We start from the raw sequence: 15,290 nt of genomic DNA on the forward strand, positions 1-15,290 counted from the left end.
AGCACCCCAGGACAAGGTGATGGCGGGAGGGGACATGGCTGGGCCTCCTGTGACATGGGACAGCACAGGCAGAGACCCTGGGGATTAATTTAGGCTGAGACACAGTGGCATTGCTGCAACTTTGAGCTTGGCAGGGACTGGGCAGGGGCTGGCAGCTCCTGCTGCTGCCCTGACAGCAGTGACCCCTTGTGATGGTGTTCTCAGGGTCCCAGGATGAGGGAAGAGAAGAGAATGTTGACTCCATGTTGCAGAAAGCTTGATTTATTGTTTTATTATAGATATTACATTAAAACTATACTAAAAGAATAGAAGAAAGGATTTCATCAGAAGGCTGGCTAAGAATAGAAAAGGAATGATAACAAAGGCTTGTGAGTGACCGAGACAGTCCAGACAGCTGGACTGTGATTGGCCATTAATTAGAAACAACTCTATGAGACCAATCACAGATGCACCTGTTGCATTCCACAGCAGCAGATAATCATTGTTTACATTTTGTTCCTGAGGCCTCTCAGCTTCTCAGGAGAAAAAATCCTAAGGAAAGGATTTTTCATAAAATGTGTTTGTGACAAACCCTTACTGCAGCTCACACAACCTGGCACTTCTTCTCCTCTCACCACCTTCCTTTGTCCCTTGTGCTGCTCTAGGTGAGAGCCTTGAAGGCTTTAATGCACTGGGTTTCTGTGTGAGCAGCTGCCTGGGGGCACCTCTGCTTTGTCCCTGGTTATGAATCCAGCCAGGCCTCAGTGCCAGCAGCCTGGAGGAATTAGTTTGCACCCTGCATTTTAAAAATGAAGGTGAAGTTGCCTCTGACCATACCAGTTTGTTCTGCTTGGCTAAGCTGTTGTTGGCAGGTGTGGTTTGCCTTGCCTGGGGATGGAGATCTCTGGGAATTTTTTTGCAGCTCTGATAGTTTCTCCAGCTCCTGAGAAATGCATAGAGAGGGAGCTTGGGAATTAAAAAGTTTCCAGATAAAGAACTTGAGGGCTGAGACAGCTGTGATGGAGTGCATTATAAATGCACTGAGATGCCAGGCAACACCCCCAGAGAGATCAGGAGAGTGAGCAAAGCACCCAGATGCAAATAAACTCCTTTGTGGGCCCTCTGTGAGGTGCAGTGACACCAGGACTGGTGCTGGCACATCTGCTGAGGTTCCCCCTCACCAGGCACAGGGGTCCATCAGCAATGTCTTCCCCCAGAGGGAACAAACAGCTCTTGCTCTGCTCCACACTGCTCAGTCTGTCCCTGCTCCCTTCAGAAAACCGTTTACAAGTGTCTTTGGGGGACTTCTTGTTGTTTTTCCCAAATGTTGTTGTTATCCCAAATGTGACAGTACCTAATATGTTCTTATTGTCTAATTTACAAATGTTTTGTGTTATCTTTGCTGCTTCTTTTTCTGGATTATCCTTGGTGTACCCCTGCCTTTCTGCCCTGGATAATTGAGAGCTGGCGCTGTGCCTGTAGCATTCTTGTTTCAGGGCCAAAATGGGAGTGAAAATAAATGCTTCTAAATGCTGTATTGAAACAAATAAGTAATTTACTCATAATAGCTCTTCTCCTGGCGTTCCACTGGCAATTTCATGCAGGTTTTTCGGAAGGAACAAGCAGTTGTGAGGGGCTGGAAGACCCACACAGCATGAATATTTGTCATGTGTGTCTGATGGGGAGAAGGGCTTCACAAATGTGGAAAAGTGCTCCTACCTCTGCAAAGGGACTTTATCCAGCAGTCTGTGACAACACTCATTTCACAGATTTGCTGTCTCTAATGTCTGAAAATTCTGTCTACCAGGATTTTAGCTGGAGGTGGCAAAGACAGAGTTACCCATGAGGAGAAGGCAGGGCTGCTTTACCTTGTGCTGTTGAGTAAGACATCTTTCAGAGCAGCCAGCCGACCAAAACACAGCATATGTCCACACTGTCTCCTCAGCTCAATAGAAATCCTTCAGCATTATCACACCTCCATCTGTTCATCTTCCTGAAGAGATATGGAGAAGCAAAACACATTTAGGGTGCTCTTTTGCGTGGAGCATTCAGCACAGAGACTGTCCCTATCTCTGTGGCATCACCAAGGTAATACCATCTTACAGCAGACAAGCAGAACAACTTGCCGTGAATAACCAGAGCCTGGTGCTAATCTTCTCTTTTCTCTCTCCTTGTAGGGATCCTGTTTACCATGCTGGTGTTTGGGCCAGCCTGTGGATTTATCTTGGGCTCCTTCTGTACCAAAATCTACGTGGATGCTGTCTTCATTGACACAAGTAAGGAGAACTGGGTTTGGTTTCAAATCAAATACGCTGAATTTTTATCATCAGGACAAAAATGTTGATGCTCACAAGCAGGAAACTGTGATTCCATCTTCAGTGCCTCTTGCATGTATGAGTGTCACTTTTAGAAGGGTTTTAAGACTGGGATTCAAAAAGTTTCAGCTCTGTTCTGATAAAGAACAGATTTTTCATGGTTAAAATTTGTCCCCTTCTGTGTTTTCTACTATGAGATGAGTTTCATCCCAGCTCTTAAAGGATACCTTGAAATGGCGCTGTGGCACTGTCATGCCAGGGGAGCTGTGTCCAGAGCACAGTGAAATCTGGAGAGCTGCCACCCCAGGGTGTGGGGGAACCAGCCAGGCTCTGATGGAGGCACACCAGGAAGATCCATGCCCAGCACCTTCTGCCCATGGCCCTGGAGGGGATGGATGGGCAGCATCCGTCCCACAGCGTTACTCCTTTCCTCCAAAGCATTAATTATTGCTCACCTTGACTTCACTCGGGTTAAAGCAGATCGTTTGCAAATTGTCCTTTTGCAAAATGTCCTTTTGTTCGTTTAGACTAAATTCTGCTTTTTTTGGTGCCTGCACTGCGTGTTCTTTGCCATGAGAGGGCAACATGTAACAGGCTGTTCTCTGCTGCTCCCCTGCCCTCTGCTACCCACGGCAAACCTGGCGCTTCATTCCTTTCCCTCGATTGTTCAGGTGCTTTTTCCATAGTTCCCAGCTCCATCGGGTCCCACAGACCCTTATGCAGGTTTTTTTTCCCTTAGAGAAGGATGTATTTCAGCCTGTGATGTTGTAAATGTGTTGTCACAGAACGCATTTGGATGGAGTTGAACCTTGCAGGACTCAGAACAGAATTGTGCAAATCTGCAAAATTGTTACTGCTTTTTTTTGATCTCACATGCGCATGGCAGCTGAAGAAATGTAAATAATATCAGCTGAGAAAGAAGTATCTTTTGGGATGGCTGAGGCATTTGGCTGCAGTTTGGTCAAACACCACATGGCCCTTTTTCATTCCTTGGCTTTACCAAAGCCTCGTTTGGCAGAGGAGCTGTTTGAAACCTGTTAGATATTTTACCATTTAGTATCATTTACACTAAAATACGAATGTACAGAGGAAAATATTTTATCTCCCAGTAGGTGAAGCTGTGGAACTCCTCACCATAAGGTGCTAAAAATCTCCAAATGGATTTTAAAGCAATTGGACAAGTGTATATATCTGAAAAAAATGAACATGACACCAAATCTAGCATAGAAAGCCCCCAAGCCACAAGAATAATATATGCTGACTTTATTCTTGTAGGCTTTCTGGGCAGCTGCAGATGGTTGCCATCAGAGGCAAGACGCTGACCTAGCTAAAAAATTAATTTGGTATCTTCTGGCCATTTTTAACATAAGACATCGCTCGGTATTTGCAGCCCAAAAAGCCCCAGAGAAATACTGAGCCACAGAGAAGAGCTGTGGAACAATTACTGCTGAGAAGCCTGGAAGGGCTGTGGCTCAGCCACTTTCCAGGGAGGGTGCAGTGCTCCAAACTCCAGCTCCAGCTGGCTTTGGCCATGGTCAGTCCCTGTCATGCAAAAGCTGAGGCACACACGGCCTCTGTTTGTTTTTGTAGGGAGAGAGTTTCCACTTTGCAGCTGGCTCTACCTTGGAGCTCCAGGTGCCATAAGGAGAACCAGCTCCAGGGGGCTGAGCCTTGTCCTGCTCCCTGTTTTGGGCAGGTGTGGGATGCCACAGGTGGGCAGGTTTTGGGCAGGTGGGCATGCTGCTGCACTGCCCACCACCCAGCTGCTATTTTAGGAAGGGAATATGAAGAAAACTCTGATTTGCCTGACTCTTCACGCTGTCGTGTTCCCAAGAACCTGAAAAAAATGCACTTCAGGCAGGAGGAAATAACAGCAGAAGAATCCAGTCCCTCTACAGCACTATTTTTCAAACTTTATCTGTATTTGAGAGCTACGTGTTATTTTCCCTAAGGAGAAAAGAGTTTCCTTCTGTCTCTGCTTGAGAGACAACTTGATTGCCTCACTTGAGACAGATTTTTCAGAGTGGCAGTAACCAGACAGTCACCATGAGCAGAGCAGCTTGTTATTCCAGCCAGGTGGGCCTGGGTCTCCCCCAGGAATCAGCTCCAGCACTGGACACCCTTGTGGCTGTGGCAGCAAGGCAGCTGTTAGGAAAACAGGTTTTCCTCTCCTTCTGTTTATTTGTATTTCCACACACAGACTCCAGACCCTTCTTGGGCTTTACGTCTGCTGAGTGATGACATACAGGATACTCTGACCTTTTATTTTGCTTTTCTTCCTTTCCTGATTATTTCTGTGCTTTTCCAAGTCTATTTGATGCTGTGGGTGGATTTCTTTTCCAAAATTTAGGACTGTTTCACCCTCCACACAGTCAAAGATGCCCTTAAGGCCCAAATGCCAATCTCTCTTTTGCTGAAAAGAGAATTGAAAGCAGAGGGAGCATTGAGCTCCTGGGAAAACAGGGTGGTAAGCAGGGTTGGAGGTGCAGTGTCCTTCTATGTGCAGGTCTGTGCCAGTAGGTGCCAGGTGAGTGTGACACAGACTCCATGTATTACAGAATAATTATTGATCAATAATAATCTTTATTAAGAAACCCATTGCTCTTTTATAGACAGTTAGGATATAGGTGTGCTTGATTGGTCTTTTAATTAAAACACCATCACCATTGGCTACTAGGAAACCACCCTTTGGTAAACAAATCTCCATTACACATGTTCACAATATCAGGTGTACCAAGTGGAGGTAAGAATTGTTTCTCATTATTTTTCTGTGATTTTGATTGGTCTTTTAAGTAAAACACTTTGCTGAACAAATCTCCATAACACATTCCGCATGTTCACAAGATCAGGTGTAGCAAGTGGAGGTAAGAACTGTTTCTCATTCTTTTCTGTGATCTTGATTGGTCTTTTAATTAAAACACCATCACCACTGGCTAAATAGGAAACCACCCTTTGGTAAACAAATCTCCATAACTATAGAAAGGCTTGACAGCTGGCCTGCAAGCAAAGCTGAGTTGATAGAAGAAATAACAATTGATGATTTTCGAGTGTATCCATAGCAAAAAAAGAAGACAAAGCCATCAGCATAGAAACAGATTTGAAAAGATACATGAAAATTTTGTGAGCTAGACTACGTGCATAAGTTGATATGTATATGTGCCTTATTAAATTTCTGTAACTTTTGCTAATTATATTGATGTTAATTGCTTTGCAGCGATGAACATAATAAGTTTTTGTGATGTAGTTAATGACTTAAGATCACACTTTGTTAAGAATCTATAAGCTAAAGAACACGCAGAATAAAAACACTTTTTTCTTCTTAGACCCTGATCACGTGTGTATGTCACGTCCAGCCTAACGGTGACACATAACACATTCCACATGTTCACAATATCAGGCGTAGCAAGTGGAAATGAGAATTGTTTCTCATTCTTTTCTCTGGTCTTGATTGGTCTTTTAATTAAAACGCCATCGCCATTGGCTGATTAGGAAACCACCCTTTGGTAAAGAAATCTCCATAACACATGTTCACAACATCAGGTGTAGCAAGTGGAGATAAGAACTGTTTCTCATTCTTTTCTCTGCTCTTGATTGGTCTTTTAATTAAAACACCCTTTGCGAAACAAATCTCCGTAACACATTCCACACGTTCACATCATCAGGTGTAGCAAGTGGAGGTAAGAACTGTTTCTCATTCTTTTCTGTGATCTGGATTGGTCTTTTAATTAAAACACCATCACCATTGGCTATCAGGAAACCACCCTTTGCTAAACAAATCTCCACAACACATGTTCACAATATCAGGTGTAGCAAGTGGAGGTAAGAACTGTTTCTCATTCTTTTCTCTGATTTTCTCACAGCCTTTCCCAGCACCCTGCCTGGGAAGGTTACCTGTGGCTCTCTGTGCCCAGACAGGACCAAGCCCCTGACTGGTGTTTGCTCCCCTCGCAGGCAAGCTGGACATAACCCCGGACGACCCGCGGTGGATCGGAGCGTGGTGGGGAGGCTTCCTGCTCTGCGGTGCCTTACTCTTCTTCTCGTCGCTGCCCATGTTCGGCTTCCCGCAGGCGCTGGGCCCGCGGCCGGAGCGCGCTGGGGACAGCGAGCAGGCCATGCTGCCCGACAGGGACTGCCAGCGCCACAAGCCCAGCAACGGCGTCCTGCGGCACCCGCTGGATGGGGACAGCACCACCAGCTCCTGCTTCCAGCAGCTGCGAGGTGAGGCCAGCCCAGCAGCAGCTCCTCTGTCCCGACAAATTCACCCCAGAAATCAGCTGGCTCCACATTTCAGTCCCTCGCTTCTATTTATGTTGCCCGTATCTGAATGAGAGGCTTCGTTCCACTTGAAAGCTGTGGTTTATTTATTTTTTTAAGCTGCAAAGCTTAAAAAAAGCTGGGAGTTTTTCAGCCTGGAGAAAAGGAGATTCAGGGGGCACCTTTTCACTCTCTACAGCTCCCTGAAAGGAGGTTGGAGACAAGTGGGGTTGGGCTCTTTCACCAGGCAGCAACTGACAGAACCAGAGGACACAGTCTCAAGCTGTGCCAAGGGAAATATAGGTTGGAAATATATTAGGAAAAATATATTTTATATATAAAAATTTTTATATATTATATAATATTATACGTTATATAAATTTTATGTGTTATATATTATAATTTTTATAGATGATAATATAGTCTGAAAAATATAATTTTTATATATATAAATATATTTTATATAAAATATAATTTTTATATATGAAAACATATTATGGAAAATATAATTTTATATATATAATATATTTTTATATATATAAAATATATTTCCTAATATATTACGAAAATGTTTTTTACAGAAAGAGTGATAAAGTTCTGGAATGGTCTACCTGGGGAAGTCATAGAGTCAGCAGCCTTGGATGTGTTCAAAAAAAGACTGGATGTGTCTTTAATTGAGGTGTTGGGGCATGGGTTGGGACTTGATGATCTTGAAGGTCTCTTCCAACCCAGTGATTCTGTGAATTCTGTGAGAAATGCGTGATGGTCCTATAGAGTTGCTAAAAAATATGAAGGGGAGCACAGTTGCCAGAGCAGTTTGTGAATTTCTCTCCAGTGTACTGTCCTACTCCCCTCTGCCTCCCAAAACAGAGAGTGAGCCAGCAAGGCCACTTAAAAGAAATTGGGAGCTCCCAGCACCTGAGCTTCAGTTTAGTGCAATCCCAGATACAAAGCAATGAGCGCTGGGCATCACCACAGCTCTCAAACTGAAATGGGAAGAGGGAGATACCAGCCCAGAATAGCAGCAAAATGGCAGGGCAGAGCATAATTCGTAGCAAATTAGAGAGAAAGCCTCACATCACGTCCTGCAGTGATGGAAATGGAGGTGACTCTAATTATAAAGTCAGCTGAGGATCCAGCATTTCATGGGAGAGTGTGGGCAGATAGCCTTTCTCTAGGCTGAACTGGAAAATGCTTCATCTGAGAAGGTGTTTCTGTAGCACTCGTGGCTGCTTCCCACTCCCTGTTGCCGTGGCAGAGCAGGTTTCATTACTGCCTGATGCATTTAGATAAATGAGGAGAAAATCACTTAGTCCCTGTGCAGTCACCTTAATTGGGAGCTGAATGAAGTGCGGGTGGGAAGGAAAAAGAGACTTTGGGGAAAAAAGTGTTGTCTAAATATATAAAAATGCCTTGAATACTAGATGTGGTTGTTCATTAAGGGAAGGTCAAACATGTGAAATTTTGACTTGATGAGTAAATTCAGAAGAAAGGTAAAGGGATAAATTGTTTAAAACTCAGTAAAATTCATTCCTTCATCCTTTCATCCTTGTTGCAAGGATTTTCTCTTGAACAGGCTTTTCCCATGATATGTCCATATGGATAGTTCTGTGGCTTTTGTTTTGTACACATCAGAGAGCCTGCTTCTGGCCGCTGAGCTTTTGGAGTGGGCACTGGAAACATTTGCAGGTTTCCATATAGAAAAATGAAAGAATGTGATGTATCCCTGCTGCATGGAGGGGCAGCAGTTCAGCCTGAGGATGATGCTCAGCATCTTGCACACAGGGAGGCCATGGGGGGGTTCACTGAGCATCTGTTGCTCATTGAAGTAGAGAAATTAAACTGCCACATCCATATGCTTCAAGTATTGATTACATCAGGAGGCACCACAGGCCTCCACGTTAGCCCTTTCACTGCAGGTAACCCCATTTCGGATCAGTCAGTATTCCAGGAGCCTCTTTGCAGATGGACTTTGAAATAAAATTTACATGACATCAAATAAGACGAGGAATGACCTTTTTAGTTATTCCTTTGAGGCTATCACAGATGACACGGTAGCTGACATCTCCTTTCAAATTCCTTGCCACTGTTGTCATAGTTGGAGTGTGGTCAGGAGTCATGTTGCTGAAGTGAGTCAAACACACCTCATCATTCCTGATGAGCAGTGTTTTAGGTGATGGTTTAATCTTTCTGTGGGTCTACATTACTTTGGTGGCAGCTGAATTATCTGTATTCATTTCTTTGTGGCAGGTCGTAGTCTCCCTAATCTATTTGTTGATTCTCCTTTGGAGAAAGTTAAGACTGTTCAGGGAGAAAGTTAAGACTGTTTGGAGAAAGTTAAGACTGCTTTTTCCGAGGGTAAAAAAGGCTCTTAATTATATACAGAGGTTAAAAATATGTATGTGCATGCATAGTCGTGTCTTCTGTCCTAATATGACCTTGGATTTTGCATGAATTTGTGATGCTGAACAGAATCCATGGAATCATAAAGCAGCATGGGTTGGAAGGGACCTTAAAATCATCTAGTTCCAGCCCCCCTGCCATGGGCAGGGACACCTTTCACTAGCCCAGCTTGTTCAGAGCTCCATCCATTCTGGCCCTGAACGCTTACAGGGATGGAACAAGCACAGATTCTCTGGGCAGCAGCAGAGGATTTACCTGCACAGTGGGTTGGGACTGGAGATGCTCCTTGGGGTTTGTATGGCCATAACTCTGACTCGTTTTTAGCAAGTGGTGTCTCTGCAGCTGGTCCTGGACAGAGCTGTTCCTGTTGTGTGTCCATGCCTGCATGGAGGTGTGGATTGTCCATCTCTTATCAAGTGTGGGGAAGAAGAGCTGTTTCTCTGGATTGATTATGCAAGCGCCCTCTGTATCGACAGCACATCCTTAGAGGATGAACTGCTCCTCCTTTTTGGCTACTGAAGGAGCTTTATTATTTTTTGTTACATTTTTTCCAAGCCTTGCAGTGACTGCCGCAGGAGAAGGGTCATGGTAGGTGAGGGAGCAGGGCAGTGTCAGCCGGGGACATGCTCTGAGCTGGGTCACAGCTGTCAGCTAGAGACACGGCACGGCTGGCATGTGGGAGGATGCTCCAGACACCACAAGATCTGCTGGAAGTCAGTGAGATGGAGGGCTGGCTGAGATTCCTTGGCTTCCTCTAGCCTTAGCACGCAAAAAATGCTAGGACTAATATAAAAGGAACATGCTCAAAGTATTGATCTTTTACATCTCCGTCAAAGTCTTAAGCAGGCGGGAGGGCCCAGCTTTTGGGAAGCCCTGGCATCTCTTCCTGTGGGGTATTTTCATGCCAGGAAAGAAGCAGCCTTAAGAGGAGCTCTAAAACTTGAAATAAAGTGGTGCCTTTGAAGAGCACGAGGTGAAGAGGCAATCAAAGGCACTGGAGGCAGCAGGGGGCTCAGCACATGGGCATGGCAGCTCAGGCAGGAAAGCTTTGGGACAGTCCTGGGAGCTGCTTCCCGTGGCTAAACTGGCACGGGGATGCTGCACCGCTTTGCCTGATTAGTATTTCATTTCAGCAAAGCAAATCCATTTGGGAGCATGGAGAAGTGAAGGATTAAGAGCAGTGGAAGTCTGAATAAATGCTGCCATTGCTCTTTGCTCCCGCCTGGCAGGGTTGTTCCAGCCCTGTGCTCTCCGTGTGGTCTGTGGGAGCACTTCAGCCATGGGCTGGGCAGTCCCTGCTCTTCTGGGGGGCACAGATTTGCTTTCCTGCCTCTGCTCTGCCTTGGGGACCTCTCTGCTCCTCGGGCCAGAGAAGATGCTTGGCTCTGTCAGTGCCCTCTGCTTGAGTCTGTCCACATCTGCCCTCTCACTCGCTGCCTCTGACACACCACCTGCTCTGGGACGTGCTTGGAAATAGTTCATTAAAAACCTTCCTCTTTTTTTTTCACGCAGAAATGTCACATCTATCGAATTGAGCAGCCAGTTCTGATGAAATTTGATTTCAGAATGCTCCCTCTGCATGATCTTTAACACCTCTGAAACACTCTGCCCTAAATGCATTCTGTTTTGCAAAGATTTAAAGCAGAAATTCGTTACGTTCTGCCGCTCTGTCTAGCAGGAGAGATTAAAGCCCTAAAAGGATTGAAATTGATATGGAATCCTCCAGGTTTGGAAAGGGAAGCTCATTCACGAGGAATTAAAAGAAAACTCACTGTGGAATTAAATGAATTTCAGAACTGCAAATTCCCTAGACTTGGAAACGTTTTGGTTTCTTTCCAGCTTCATTTTCAAGAGTGTAGGAGAGCTGGGACGTGCAGCTGACAGCTGCCTTGTCTTCTGTTCAGTTCTATCCTGCTCCATGTACCAATCTGCTGAATACCTAGGGAGGGAGCTGCTCTGAATCTGGGATTTCTCTCCCAAAAAGTGCTCACTGGGAGCACAGTGCTAGGCCAGAAGCTCCCAGCTGTGCAGGGAGGACTGGACCATGGGGAGCCTGTAATCCTCAGTGGGAGTTCATGGGATTGGGCAGGATTAACGGCTAACAATGGTGGTTTTTAACTCCTGCCTTCTCATGACTGATAGTGACAAGCTTTTGGAGAGGGCTCCATCTATACCTCCATTCTCAGCCACAGCAGTGAGGCTTTGGCCCAGGTTTAGACTTTAATGCCTTTTTGGATTTGGGTCTTGTCCCCCTGCAAACACTTTAAAGGCTTGCTGAGAAGTCCAAGTCTTAGGTGAGAAGGTGGTGATCATAAAAGGCATCAGGTTCTGTCAGTCTTTGAGTTTTCTTTGGCTTGTGTTTCATAAGGGTGCAGATTTTGTTGTCAGGTTTTTCTTGACTGTTTCCAAGCCAGCATCTTGTTGTCAGCACCATTAAAAAATTCAGAAAGGCCTTCAGCCTGAACACCTCAGGGCCAAAGCTGAGCAGCAGCTGAAGGCAGGCATAGCCTGTCTCCAAAAAATGCTTTTCCATGACTTTTGTGTCACAGGTGAGGGAGGTTTGTGTCCTCCTCTCAAGTAAAGGTGGTTCCTGCAGGGAAGATGATGGACTAGAAGGACCTGCTGTCCATGCTTGAGCATGTAACTGCTGCTTCAAGCTTGCATCTTCTCTGGAAGGCTTTTTTGATTTATGTGTCATGCTTTTCCCTCATATCCATTATGATAATTTTGCCAAGGGCACATGGAACTTCAGCATACTAACCTCACCTGAGATATCTTCAGCACCTCTTGCCTTACTCTATATTCTCTTTTACAGGAGCCACCTCTTTCCAGAATGTGTTTTATTCTTGCTGCCTGTGCTGTTTTCTTCATCCCTTTTTCCTCAAGCCGGGTGGAGGTTTTGCCTTTTGCTTTCTCTTGAGACCCGAGGCTTGGGTAGTAGAAAGACATATTTTGGCTCAATACTACATTTTGCCTTCCCTCACCACTCTGTCCTAGGTGGACTGGGCTGTAAACCTCCCTCTAATTTATTACTTTGCTTTCTGTGTTCTTCATCTTTACTGCAAATTGAAAACATGTCTCTGTAGGGTGCTCCAACCAGAAACAGGGGCCTTGGTGATTGTAATGTTCCAAACAATTCATTTCAAGCACCAACGTGATGATTATAGTTTGTCGTTTCTGGAGAGTAGTTAAACCTCGTGTAATGAGGTTGCCAATTATCCCCGCTACTCCCCGATGTGCAGTGACAAATCAGAGCTACTTGGTGTACATAAGTGTGTGCATTTGTCAAGCCCCTGGCCTGTCATCCACAGAGCACCCACGGAGGGGGTTTGGATGCCTTGGGACCGGTGTTGCTTGAGTGGGAAAAGGTGGGAAATAAAGGGATTAGTGGGAGAGCTTTGGGACATCCACCCAGATCCCTCCCAGCCTGTGGATGATCCTGTGACCAGCACTGCACGTGGATGGTCTGAAGAGTTGGGATTAAAGTACTTTTCCCTACTTTCAGCAGTGAAAAGAGGTGTTGTGTTCTTCTCAGTGCATCTTGCCAGGGCGGTGGGAATCGCTTTTCTCCCTCTGTTTCTGGAGCGTGTTGGGTGCACCAGGATGAGGATGGGAAATGAGCTCGTCCTTCTGGGAGTGGGAGGCTGACTCTGTCTGTGTGCCCTGTCTGCTGCAGCTCGTGGGTTTTCTCCGAGTAGATTTTTTGAGACTCTTCGGACTCCAGAAGACTTTTCCCACTTTGTAAAGGAGTCCATTTGAGCTTTGTAGCTGCAAAGGGCTGCTCCGAAGTGTTCAGGTAACCTTTGGGCCTGTAAAATTGCAGGGTGACATTTACCATGACACCCTACTGGGTTGGCTCCAGTGGAGAAACACCATCCATAAGCTGTTGTGTTCCCCAGGGCTTCACTGTCCCCCGTCAGGCATTTCCATTCCTACTCCATACCCAGCACCATATGCCAAGCAGCTGAAAGCATGTCACTCTAGTCCATTGAGAGATTTTTAAACTTCACTGCTGACTTTTTACCTTTTTCCCAGAGGTATTTCACCCCAAGAACTGAGACAGATGAGGCAGCAGCCGGTGTCAAATGATTGATCTTAGCAAATAGCAGTAGCAAGATTAAAGGATATTCAATTCTATAGGGAACCCCATGTTATTTCCCTTAGAAAATGAAAGAGAATGAGCTGGCCCTGGCTGAGGAGATGGTGGAGGCTGCCAGACTCTGCTTGAGTTGTCTGTGCACTCTTTGCACTGGGTTTTGTGTCCCACATGCCTGATGGTACAGAGTTCTGTTGCAGTAGACAGTGGTCAGACATTCAGCAGAGGACAGGATGTGTCCCAGAAAACTCACAGGAAGGAGAAGCAATGATTGTGGAATCAAGGAATCGCAGAAAGATTGGGATGGGAAAGGACTTTAGAGATCATCTTGTTCCAGACACCTCACCATGGACAGGGACGCCTTCCACTAGACCAGGTTGCTCAAAGCCTTGTCCAGCCTGGTCTTGAACACTTCCAGTGGCATCCACAGCTTCTCTGGGCCTCCTGTTCCGGTGTCTCACACCCTCACAGTAAAGAATTTCTTCCTTATATCTAATGTAATCCCTCCCTCTTTCAGTTTAAAGCCATTTCTTGTCCTGTCACCACGCACCCTTGTCAAAAGTCCCTCTCCATCTCTCCTGCAGCCCCTTGAGGTGATGAAGTGCTGTGACTTGGAGCCCTGTACTGCCAGATAAGGCACTTGTCAGGGGTTCCTCTCCTGTGTGAGATGCTGCAATAGCTCCACAATTTTTTTGTTGTCCACCTCAAGCAGAAAAGATGGATTTTGACCTTGGTAGCACGCGATGGTTGGGTGCCAACTTCAGAAATAAATGTCTGTGATCTTTAGCTCCCTCCTGCAAAAGGCAGGCTGTCATCACTATTGTTTGGTGGATAAAGTTAGAGCCAGACCTTAGTGTCTTTGGATTTAAATTGGCACAAAGTTACATCTCAAGGAATCCATTAATCTTGAACAAACTGAACTCCCAAGGCACAACAGTCATTAATACCTTAAATATGGCTTTTCAAGCTCAGTACTGCCAAGTCCACCTTTTCATTTTCTATATTTTTCCTGGCAAGAAGGGGAAATTCTGTAGGTGGCCACCAAAGAACTGAAGGAGCAGCAGGTGGCTTCTGAAATTTATCCATGTCTGATTTCCCCCATCCTCATTCCTCCCACACAGTATTTTCCCCCTTTTTTCTTTTCTTTTTTCACTCATTCTGCTAAAAATTGCTATGCCTCTTGCACCTTAATTATGTTCAGTAAATCTTTAGGAAGCAGAAATTTTATACAGCTTGGAAAAATGTTTCTGATTTAAAAAGACCAGAAACTGTGAAGTGACCTCTTCCAAAAAAAGTTAGATCAAACCTAATTATAACCCTTTTTTCCACTGTCCCCAAGAAGGAGCCAAGGGCACCCAAGCAGAGCCTTGACAAAGAGCTGTGCATTCTCTGCTGAGGCCAGTGCAAAAAAATCCCTGAGGGAAAACATAAGCCAGCACCACAGAAACATCATCTGCCAGCCCCTGGTACACCACAGGGGATCTGGGGGATGGATTTTCAAAATGCAAATAGGGGTCCATTGAGGCTTCACTACACTACATCAAGGTAATTTTCAGACTTAATGATTTTCACATTTAATTCGGGGAGAAATTAGTCATCAGGTATGGAGACAAAGCAAGGCTCTCTTCTGTACTGGGATGCTCTCCTCTTCAAGCTGTGTTATCTCTACAATAATTAAAATGCTCGCTGGAGTAGAAAACGTGCAATCTGATTCATTAGACAGATTTCCCTTTGTAGGGTACCTCTTGTTTGCCTATGGGAAATTGAGATGGGCTTGGAGGAGAGAGGGCTCTAGACACTGATGATTTGGAAGGGGAGAGCCAAGGGATCATGAAACCAGAGCCACATGTGTGTCCTACACAGTGAACAGCTCAGCTCGTCCTCTTCCACCCTCTTAAGGATGGCAGGGTCTTTTGGTTGGCTGGAGAAGCTTTAGGTTGTGGGAACACACAGACTGACAAGCCTGTGCCAGGCAGGAGGACCCTTGTGCCATGGGTATGCATGGACCAGCTAAGCCTGAGAGCTTCAGCTTGCTGAAAACACCCACGTGTGCTGCAAGAAGGTGACCATCAGTGAGTGAGCCAGTTTGGAATAGGAAAATCAATCAAATCCGGATGGCAGGAGAAGGAAAAGCCACATGTGAGCTGGGTTAGTTTGTGTCTGAAAGCTTGCAAGGATTTATGCTGAATACAGCACTGATGGCACCTGTCAGCTGGCTCAGCTTTGTTCATGGGGAGCAGGTA

The 15,290-nt window shown here is 45.5% G+C and overlaps 1 protein-coding gene across 1 annotated transcript in view; it reads left to right on the plus strand.

The window, feature by feature from the left end:
* SLCO3A1 (solute carrier organic anion transporter family member 3A1) overlaps positions 1–15,290 on the plus strand; it is a 130,059-nt gene that overhangs the window by 98,841 nt on the left and 15,928 nt on the right. Inside the window, exons 3-4 of the mRNA XM_030955178.1 lie at positions 2,157–2,255; positions 6,246–6,512. Coding sequence (XP_030811038.1) covers positions 2,157–2,255; positions 6,246–6,512 — 366 coding nt within the window. The remainder of the gene's footprint in view (positions 1–2,156; positions 2,256–6,245; positions 6,513–15,290) is intronic.

The sequence above is a fragment of the Camarhynchus parvulus genome, chromosome 10 (genome assembly GCF_901933205.1).
Source record: "Camarhynchus parvulus chromosome 10, STF_HiC, whole genome shotgun sequence".
Classification (NCBI taxonomy): Eukaryota; Metazoa; Chordata; class Aves; order Passeriformes; family Thraupidae; genus Camarhynchus; species Camarhynchus parvulus.